The following is a 10,950-nucleotide window of genomic DNA, read 5'->3' as shown; positions in this document are numbered from 1 at the left end:
TTACATTTAAGGTTCCAAGTTCTTCCTCTCTCAGTCTCTCATGTCTCAAAGATAATAATTTGGATGTTTTCTCAAAGAGAAATTGAGCTTACTCGCATCAAATATATGTCCACAAGAAGAAGCTTGTCAACTAGCCTTCTCACTTCCTTGATCAAGCCTGATAGGACACTTAGTGCTTCTGAATACTCCTTGCTTTCCATCAAAAGAGATGCAAGCCTGGCCTCCACTCGCTGTCGAAGGAAAGTTCGCTTCTCAGGGAAATCTGAAGATCAGATGTGCCTGATCCTCTGCTTGATTTTCTTGCCTAAGAAGATCCGTCGGATTTATTGTGATAGCCTCTTCCTTTATCCGTAGAGCTTCAGAAGAAGAAGATGGGTTTCAAGAATGCGATAAAGAATAGAAATGGCTTCAGATGGCCTCTAAAGCATGAGCAATTGAATCAGTAGTTTCTGGGAGATATGATGAAGACATTGTCAATGCTTTGAACTACACAAGTCCTGCAGAAAGATATGTTAAAGAAACTGAAACAACGGCGGTTTTCTGTTCTACCGTCGTCTTTTCTCGTCGTCTATATTAAGTTACGATGGCGGTAGATTTATAATTACCGACGTAGATTATTTTGTTAAACGTCGTTAAGTGTACTACAACCGACGTGGATTTTAATTTTAAATTATAAATGGAGTTTTTTTTCCCGTATTCTTTCAGTTTTAGTTTTCAATTCCAAAGCGTGATAAATAGATTTTTCTTTCCCGAGGAAATTTAAAATGAGGGAAATTAATGTTCTAGAATTTGTAAACTAACACGACGCAATATTTGCAAATCTGTGTCATCTGTTAAGATTATGATGTGGAACAGAGTTCCATCTGGTAAGATTTCGTAACCCTTGGGATCTCAGACAAAACTGATTATGTCGGCGGTGTTCTATATAAACCGTCGTGGTTATTTCAATTCTTGTCATTAAGTAGATCTACCGACGTAGGATAAGAAAATCAAAGAAAAAAATTGTTAACAAAAATTCTTATTAAGACGACCGTTAAAATTAAAGGTACGACGTATAAAATGAATAAATACGACGATAAATTTTATTGTACGATTTAAAGATAACGTAGTAGAACTATACGAGAATGACGTCGATATATTTATATTTTCCGTCGTTGTAAATTAATTTAATACGGTGATATTTTGTATTTTAAAGCCGTGGATTTGTTTGTAATTATACGGCGTCTTATACGAAAACCTCGTCGTGTTATTTTATGAGTAAAAACGGCAGTTTTTATTGAAATCGTCGTCTTTACTTTCTACGTCGGTCGATTCATAACTTCTGCCGTTCTTTGTTGGCATTGATTTTACACTGAGGAAATCTGTTTCAAATAGACGTCGGTTGTTTAATTATGTACGTCGTTGTTTTTGAACAGCCATTTGAAACTCCATTTTTTAGTTGTCTAAGGTTGTATTACACGACGGTGTTTTTAGAACCGTCGTCTTTTTATAAACCACGACGGTTTTCACTTAGACCGTCGTTGTTTTCTGGTCGTCTTTTTCACTTTTTGTAGTAGTGATGTTAACGATGTATGTGTTTTGGGGTATCTCAAAGACACCAAAATGCACACATCGTTAACTTTCAAAAAATTGTCTTTCCCAAATTATCTTTCTCAAAAAATTGTCTTTCTCAATTCTCTCTCTCTGGTTTAGAAGCAAATAGTTTGGATTTTGATGCGTATGTGCCTTTGTGTATCTCAAAGACACAAAGACACATACGTCATCAATGTCTAAAATATTGTCTTTCTCATATTGGTAGTTCGATGATGATGAGGAACATAGCTCCCACTGGTAAGATTTCATATCTCTTGGGATCTCATTTGCAATTGTCTCGTGGTTTTTTTTTCATTCTTGTCATTTTGTTCATCTACCATCGTAAGCTATCAAAATCCAAAAAAATTCTTAAAAAGCAAAAAAAAAAAAAAAGATGACGGTTTACAACTAAGGCAAACGTCTAAAACAAATAAATATGACAGTAATTTCACTTAACGACGTGGTAAGAAATGTTATACGACGCTATAACTGAAGAAACCGACCATCGTGGTATTCAAATTAAAATCGTCTTGATATAGTAAAAATACGACATGGATATTATGAATTTAAATGTCCTTATCTACTCTTCTAGTGTCGTGGTTCACTGAACCCTATACGACAGTACTTTTATAAATTCCGTTGTAGTACATATACGGTAAAAAGTCGATCATTTTATCTTTACCGTCGTGGTACATGGCTTGAATATGGCGCAGCTTACTAATAGTACTGACGTGGATTTTGTTAAAATTATACGACGCTGATTAAGAATAGTTGGTCATGTTGACCTAGAAGTTAACACGGCAGCTATTTTTGTAAATCGTCGTTTTTACTCTCTACATTAGTTGTTTCCTACATGTTTTCGTTGATTTTGAGCTTAGAATTTAAGTCAGGAGAAAACATCTCTAATAAGACGACGCTTGTTAAGTTTGATGCGTTGTGTTTTTGAAATACCCACGTCTTTTTTTTGTTACCGTCGTCTCTCTAAACATAACGATGGTATTATTTTCTTCCGTCGTTGTTGTTTGGTCGTCTTTTTCCCTTTTTGTAGTAGTGTAAGTTCTCTTCATAAACCTTCTTAGACTAGTATCTCTGAATATTGAGGTTCTTCATGCTTCCAAATTTGAGAAAGAAGATGGATAGAGTAGAGAACCGAGAGAGAAGAGTTTTTCTTCTCTGGGTAAGGAGAGAATATAATTTTTATTGAAGGAGGAAAACATATTTTATATATATATATATAATATTACATATACATAATAATTAGATGAAACTTCACTTTGTCATTTTCTCCCGCCCACTTCAAAGTTCAATCTACAGTAACTTCCTTCTACACATGCTTAGCATTCTTGAGCTACACATATAAACATACACACTTAGATAAATGGGTTTGAGTAATGATAAAGTGAGTGCTACTAGCCATGACCTTCTTCAAGCTCAAGCTCATGTGTGGAATCATATCTTCCAGTTCATAAACTCCATGTCATTAAAGTGTGCAGTTCAATTAGGCATCCCAGATGTGATTCACAGCCATGGCCGACCCATATCCCTTTCCAATCTCATTTCCGGCCTCAATGTCCACCCTTCGAAAGCTCATTTCATCTCACGCCTCATGCGAATCCTTGTCCACTCCAATTTCTTTGCACAAGACCAGCAAGTTCAGCTACCACTTCTTCCAAACAATAATAACAACAATGAGAATATTGTTCATCAGGATCTTGATGATGAAGAGGAGGAAAAAGCTGTTGTGGTGTATAGCCTAACACCAGCTTCCAGGCTTCTCCTCGAGGAAAGTCCATTAAGCACCACACAATTTTTACTTATGATTCTTGATCCAGTAGTAACAGATCCATTGCATCTAATGGGCACTTGGTGCCAGATGAACAATCATGGAAATCATGATCATCCAGCTTCCCCATTTGAGATGGCACATGGTAGGCCTTTTTGGGGTTTGGCTGCTCAGCAACCAAAGTTTGGTAGCTTGTTTAATGAAGCAATGGAGGCTGACTCTCAACTGCTAGCAAGGGCAGTGGTTGAAGAGTGTGAAGGAGTTTTTGAGGGTTTGAATTCCTTGGTTGATGTTGGAGGTGGCACAGGAACCATGGCCAAGGCCATTGCCAAGGCCATTGCCAAGGCCTTCCCGAACATCAATTGCACTGTCTTTGACCAACCACATGTTGTTGCAAACTTGCAAGGGACTCACAATTTGGATTTTGTTGGAGGAGACATGTTTGAGAAGATACCCCCAGCAAATGCAATCTTCCTCAAGGTAATTATAAAACTCAATTATTTCTCTCATTTTTATTATTCCTTAATTTCCTAATTAGTTATTACTTTCTTATTAGTAAACACATCTCACACTTGCCTTTGCAGAATTTTCTAAACTCTTCCTTGTTTTGCTTGGCTTTCAATCCGAGCTGTGTATTTAAGGAATTTTTATGGAGTTTAATAATAAACCTCAAAACGAAAAGACAATCTTGTTGAAGAATATAAAGTCACACATTGGAAATTTAGACAAAATGTATAACATATGCCCTTTTGTATAAACCTCACACCAGCTTGGACTATGCTGGTTGTTAATTTGGGGGTAATATCGATGTTGCTAGTAGTGGTCATCGTGTCCGTTTCTCTGAAATCTTAACAAACCTTACTATTCATAAATGAATAAGTAACGATGACATACCAATTGATGCATGTACAAAGTATATTAAGCAGAGGTACCATACGCAAATTCTATGCACGGATGTGTTTGTGAGTACAAATTCAAGGCTTACGTTAAAGTAATTAACCATTAATTAATGTATGGCATCAATGATCAGTGGATTCTGCATGATTGGAGTGATGAGGAAAGCGTGAAGATGTTAAAGAAGAGTAGAGAAGCAATTCTGAGCAAAAATGAAGGAGGAAAGGTTATCATCCTGGACATAAATGTGTCTGCAGATAATAAGAAGATGGATAAGAAATCAATTGAAACTCAGCTCATGTGGGATATGTTGATGATGGTCGACCTCAATGGCAAAGAGCGTAGTGAAGCAGAGTGGGAAAAGCTCTTTCTGACTGCTGGATTCTCTCACTATAAGATTACACATACATTGGCCTAAGATCTCTTATTGAAGTTTACCCCTGAAAAAAAAAAGCATCTCTTTTAATTGCATGTTAAGTGCATGCGAGTTTTATGAAATAAACCCTAAATCTATTTTACCTCTTTTGGTGTGTATATGCATATATTATCTAAGTTTGGATGTTTCCTTCGTCTTTGTAATCTTTAAAGTTTATGATTTAGCTCTTAAGAAATAAAAATGGTACGCAGTATCTCTTAGTCTAATAGTGTACTTCTTAATGACATGGAAGAAGTTTTAATTTCAAAACACACCACCTCATTAGTAAAATTTAAAAAAAAAAATTATAATTTGATGCCCCAAAAAGAAAATGGAGAAGCCCAAATGCATGATGGACCAATCATACGGCCATGAATGAGAAACAGATTACATGCTAGTTCCATTCAATTTTTGGGAGTTAATTTAAAAAATAAATAGTTAACAACAATTGAAGCGTGGTTTCCTACGAGCCATGAAAAGGACCACAGTCCACGTTTAGCACTTGAGAAAACAAAAGCAGCCTTGTGCAAGTTATTAATAGAATAAACAGTCCATAACAAACAACAAACATCTACAAGCAAAAACCACATGTTTCCAAGAAAACCAGTTGTTTATACCATATCTGACTGGCCAATTAATGAATGGCACGCGAAGACCAAGCCTTGGAATCAGTTTAGAAATATTTAATTATAAACTAAGGCAATTCCTCTAAACCAAACAAAACATACGCCTCATTCAAACATTACATATTATGGCCAGGGACGGACCCACAGTGGGGTAAATGGGGTCAAACGACCCTATGGACTCCATGAAAGCATGGTAGAAAGTCCCTTTGAATTGGTGTGTGACCCCATGAATGGCTGAAGGAGGAGTTGCAGATACTGAGGAAGAAGAAGCTGAACAGGAAATCTGTTTTTTTTTTTTTCTTCAAAGAAGTTGGCCAAAACAGCGTCGTTTTGTACCAGCCCAGCGTATTTTTTTTTTAAAACGGGCTGGCCAAAACGGCCTCGTTTTGGACCAGCAGCGAATTTTTTTTTTAAAACTCGCTGGCCAAAACGCCGTCATTTTGGACCAGCAGCAACAAATTTTTTTTTTTTAAGACTTGGCCAAAACGACGTCGTTTTGGTCCAGGTCTTTTAAAAAAACAAATAGAACAGATTGTATAATCTGCACAGACCTTCCCTCCCGAGTTTTCACTCCAAAACACCTATTTTCTAAACCCTCAAACCGAAATCCCCAATCTCCATCCCCCACAAACCTTTAACCCTCTTCCCCACCAAGCCTTTAAGCCCCAACTCCTACATTGCAGCCGCTTCCAAAAGCTTGCCTCCGCTTCTACCACCTCACAATTCAAGGTAAATTCTAACTCTAAACCTAAATTACTTGAATTGAAATTGAATTTATGATTGTATTATATTGTTTTGATTTGTTGGATGTTTCATTTATGAATTTTTTGTGGTTAATTTGTATAAATTTGGTGTTCTCTTTAATTGATTTTAGTTATTATTTTGATTAATTTATGTAGAATGATGGAAAGATTTTTTAAGAGAAAGTCATCATTGGGTAGTTCGGATAGTGTGGGTAGTTCAAGAACTTCAAGTTCAAGACAAAGTGAGTTAGATGAGGTTTTGGCTAATCTTCAGGCAGACCCGTGATTAAGAATTCGTATGATTGAGTATGATACTAATATTAGAGATGAGGTTCGAAGAGCATATCTACAAAAAGGACCTTGTCAACCTAGAGGTCATTCTTTCCCACAAAGTAATATCTCAGGAATTAATCGACGCTTCATTCCCCATTGGTTTGATGAATTTGATTGGTTGGAGTATAGTGTATCTAAAGATGCTACATTTTGTCTTTATTGCTATCTCTTTAAATCCAATTTTGAACAAGTGGGTAGTGAAGCCTTCACTGGAGCAAGGTTTAAGAATTGGAAGAAAGGGAGAGAAAGAATGAAGGTGCATGTTGGACCGGTTGGTAGTGTTCATAATGAAGCTAGAGAAGCCGCTACAAATTTGATGAATCAAAATACACATATTAAAACGGCTGTGAGCAAACACTCTGAACAAGCTCGTATGGCATATCGAAGATGCTTAATTGCATCAATCAAGTGCACTAAGTTTCTATTGAGACAAGGTCTTTCTTTTCATAGAAATGATGAAAGTGCCACTTCAAGCAATAAGGGAAATTACTTGAAGCAATTGCAATTCCTTGCAGACAATGATGAGAAAGTTAAAGTAGTTGTGTTGGAAAATGCTCCGGGGAATCTCAAGTTAGTAGCTCCAAAGATTCAAAAAGATATTGTCAATGCATGTGCCGGGGAAACACTTGATGTTATCATGAGTGGTTTAAAAGATAGATTCTTTTCTATATTGGTGGATGAAGCACGTGATATTTCTGTGAAAGAGCAAATGGTTATGGTGTTGCGTTATGTGGACGACAAAGGGCATGTAATTGAAAGGTTTGTGGGGGTTCAACATGTTATCGACACCACTTCAAGTTCACTAAAGGATGCCATTGACATATTCTTTTCTTCCAATGGTTTGAGCTTTTCCAAGTTACGAGGACAAGGTTATGATGGAGCTAGCAATATGAGAGGTGAGTTGAATGGCCTTAAAACAAAGATTTTGAGAGAACAACTTTGTGCATACTATGTTCATTGCTTTGCTCATTAACTTCAACTAGCACTTGTTGCTGTAGCAAAGAAGAATATTGATACTGCCTCTTTCTTCACAACCACTAATAGTGTAGTTAACCATGTTGGAGCATCGTGTAAGCAGCGTGATGCACTTAGAGCACAACTCCAAGAAAGAGCTTGTGATAGCTTTTGAAAATGATTGTCTTATAACGGGGCAAGGTTTGCATCAAGAAACAAGTCTCAAACGTGCCGGTGACACATGATGGAGCTCACATTACGGTACCATTATTAGCATAATTTCTATGTTTTCATCTGTGATTCATGTGCTTCAAATGATTATTGATGATAATCCCAATGATAGTGCCGGTGAAGCAAATAAGATTCAAAGGGAAATGCTTACTTTTCAGTTTGTGTTTCACCTATTCTTAATGAAGGCTATATTGGGACTCACAAATGATGTGTCACAAGCATTGCAAAAGAAAGATCAAGAAATTCTGAATGCAATGGTTTTAGTGAAATCATGCAAGGAAAAGCTACATTGGATGAGGAATAATGGGTTTGATGCATTGGTTGAAGAGGTGTCTTCATTTTGTGACAAACATCATATTGATGTTCCTAACATGGATGAGGCCTTCGTACTTCCAGGGAGGTCAAGGCGTAATGCTCCAATAAAGATAAATCGTCATCATTATCGTGTGGAGCTCTTTATTTATGTCATTGATGAGCAACTTACGGAGTTAGATGATCGTTTTAATGAGGTAAATACTGAGTTGCTTATTTGTTTGGCATGTTTGAGTCCGAATGATTCATTTGTAGCTTTTGATAAACAAAAGCTACTTCGTCTTGCTCAATTTTATCCTCAAGACTTTTTGGATGGGGATCTTTTGGCACTTGAAGATCAACTTGAGCTTTATATTCATTATGTGCATTCGAGTAGTGATTTCTCTGACTTGCAAGGGATTGGTGATCTTGCAAAAAAAATGGTGGAGACAAGGATGCATCGAGCATTCAATTATGTGTATTTGCTTATTACATTGGCTCTAGTTTTACCGGTTGCTACTGCTTCAGTTGAGAGGGCATTTTCCGTCATGAATATTATCAAAGGTCCACTTCAGAACAAAATGGGAGATCAATGGTTGAATGATAGCTTGCTTGTTTATGTTGAGAAAGATGTTTTTGATTGTATTGAAAATGAAGCTATAATGCTATGTTTTCAAAATATGAAACCTCGTCGTGGCCAATTGTAATTTGTAATGTTGTTTTTTATATGAATTATGAATGAATGTACTGTAGTTTCATTTTCAATGTTATTTTAATCTTTTAAAAAAAATTGAACTTTTACACTATGACCCTACGACATAAAATTCCTGGGTCCATCCCTGATTATGGCCATGCCTCTATATTACATATCAAACAAATCACACATCTCATCTCAGTCTCGCTCACTCCCTTGTCCAGATTATGGCCATGCCTCTACATCTAATTTCGCACAAACTGATTTCACATCTACACCAGATTTCCAATTTATTTAACATACCAAAACCAACACAAGCAGAATATTTAAGAAATTTTCACTTAACTCTTGCACTTTGAGCACAAGACTTGACCAATATGCAGCAAGAAAAGAACCGAAATTTCAATCTTAAATACAAAAACTAAGTCATACCCCCCTGCCCAGTAATCTTATCAAGTTCTTTGATCAAATAAACCTTGATATGTGAATCCTGCCACAACCTACATCCCAAAATTAATATAAGAAAATCCCCAGATCAAAGAAAAAGGGAAGGAACCAAAATTTATCATATATGGGTCAAATATCTGGAAAATCAAAGGAGGTGCGAAATATTGGTGTAACTTATGCACCATTGACTTTCTTTCCTTACACACCAAGGATTCCCATTATAATTATATTTGATTTACTTTAATTCATGATTTCCTACTGTAAATAAAAATATGAATTTATTATTTACTTGACCACTAAGGCTCCGTTGTATTATAAATATTACCTCCTACAAGGAGAGGAATATACAGAAAATTCCCACAAACAAATATTCTCTCATAATTCTCATATTTTAGCAAGGTATCAGAGCGGGTTGATTGACTAGGCCTGAATTGGGCTTTTACCCTTACCTAATATGTGGTGTTCACATGTTAGGCTTGAATGTTTACCCCTACCCTTTACCCAATACGTGGTGTTCACGTGTTGGACTTAAATGATTGACTCCAATGTGAACTTGGCTCCATGTGTGGCCCACTATGTGGTGGTCCCACGTGAGGGGCCGTGTTGAAGAATATAAGTCTCACATCAGAAACTTGACTAAATAAAAATAAAATATATAATAAATGGTTCTACTACTAATATCACCAAGGCTTTTTGTAATAAAACCCCACACCTATTGAGCTTTGTAGGTGGTTAAGTTGGGGACGATATTCGTGTTGTTAATAATGGCTGCTGGCCTGTCTCTTTGAAATTTAACAAGGTATTAGAGCGACGATCTTGAATTGCTGACTCTAGTTTCAAACCCCCACTGCCGCTATGGGGGTTGATTTTTTCAACCCTCATGGAGGTAGCACCACTAACTCCTTCTCTCCTTCTCAACCAACCATAGCTGAGTTGAGTGTCCAGGTGGCTCAGCTCCTACAGATGCAGACTTCGACCTCGAACCCTATCCTGAATCAGGATCCTATTTTGATGGCTCTAACCCCGACTATGATGACAACGATCCCAACTCTTATGACTACCCAGACCCCGAATTTGTTTATGACTCAGACAAAAATCCCAACTTCGACTCCGACGAATTTCAAGCCATGAAAAGGACCATAGTCCACGTTTAGCACTTGAGAAAACTCGAGAGAATCCATAACTACATAAACCTGCTCTTGTGAAACATTCTCCAAATAAGGCTTCAAACTTTGTCCATTGACCTTAAAATGAGTGCCATTCTTGATGTTTTCTATCTCCATAGCTCTGTGGGGAAATACTTGAAGCATTTTGAATGGTCCAACCCATCTAGACTTCAATTTACCTAGAAACAGTCGCAAACGTGAGTCATACAAAAGTACTTTCATACCTGGTTGAAACTCATTCCTAAGAATTGCTTTGTCATGGTAGAGCTTGGTTCGTTCTTTGTAGATCCTTGCATTCTCATATGATTGAGCTCTTCCAACTTATTGAGTTGGAGCTTCCTCACTGTACCAGCTTATTTGAGATCAAAATTGAACTTCTTTATGGCCTAATATGCACGGTGCTCGAGCTCCATTGGCAACTGACATGCCTTTCCAAACACCAGGCGATAAGGGCTCATTCCAACTAGGGTCTTGTACGCTGTTCGATACGCCCAAAGTGCATCATTCAACCTTAGTGACCAATCCTTCCTTGTAGGGTTGACGGTTTTCATCAAGATTTTTTTTATTTCTCTATTGCTGATTTCCACTTGTCCAGAGGTTTGAGGATAGTATGGAGTTGCCACTATATGTGTGATGTTGTACTTCTTCATCAGTGCCTCGAAAGGTTTGTTGCAGAAGTGACTGCCACCATCACTAATGATAGCTCTCGGAGTTCCAAACCTAGTGAAAATCATATCTTTGAGAAAATTAAAAACAACTTTGTAATCATTAGTTCATGTAGTTGTTGCCTCAACCCATTTT

The 10,950-nt window shown here is 37.1% G+C and overlaps 2 protein-coding genes and 1 pseudogene across 2 annotated transcripts; all 3 read left to right on the top strand.

Annotated features, from left to right (window-relative positions):
* Window positions 2,951–4,883, top strand: LOC109948233 (annotated as a pseudogene).
* On the top strand, window positions 6,332–7,495 carry LOC109948043 (zinc finger MYM-type protein 1-like). The gene is made up of 2 exons (XM_020559941.1): window positions 6,332–7,262; window positions 7,365–7,495. The coding sequence occupies exons 1-2, from the start codon at window positions 6,332–6,334 to the stop codon at window positions 7,493–7,495; spliced, it is 1,062 nt and encodes a 353-aa protein (XP_020415530.1).
* Window positions 7,635–8,549, top strand: LOC109948042. Its single transcript, XM_020559940.1, has one exon. It carries the CDS (start codon window positions 7,635–7,637, stop codon window positions 8,547–8,549), a length of 915 nt encoding a protein of 304 aa, XP_020415529.1.

Source organism: Prunus persica, chromosome G3, assembly GCF_000346465.2.
Source record: "Prunus persica cultivar Lovell chromosome G3, Prunus_persica_NCBIv2, whole genome shotgun sequence".
NCBI classification, from domain to species: Eukaryota; Viridiplantae; Streptophyta; class Magnoliopsida; order Rosales; family Rosaceae; genus Prunus; species Prunus persica.
The sequence above is the reverse complement of the archived record's forward strand: the minus strand, read 5'-3'. Positions and strand labels throughout refer to the sequence as shown.

What these genes read in the sequence shown, in the direction of transcription:
- LOC109948043 (XM_020559941.1), top strand. Translation starts at nt 6,332, where the DNA reads ATGATTGAGTATGATACTAATATTAGAGATGAGGTTCGAAGAGCATAT. An exon ending in TGGAGCTAGCAATATGAGAG is followed by an intron (nt 7,263 to 7,364) that starts GTGAGTTGAATG and finishes TTGTTGCTGTAG; the next exon opens with CAAAGAAGAATATTGATACT.
- LOC109948042 (XM_020559940.1), top strand. Translation starts at nt 7,635, where the DNA reads ATGATTATTGATGATAATCCCAATGATAGTGCCGGTGAAGCAAATAAG.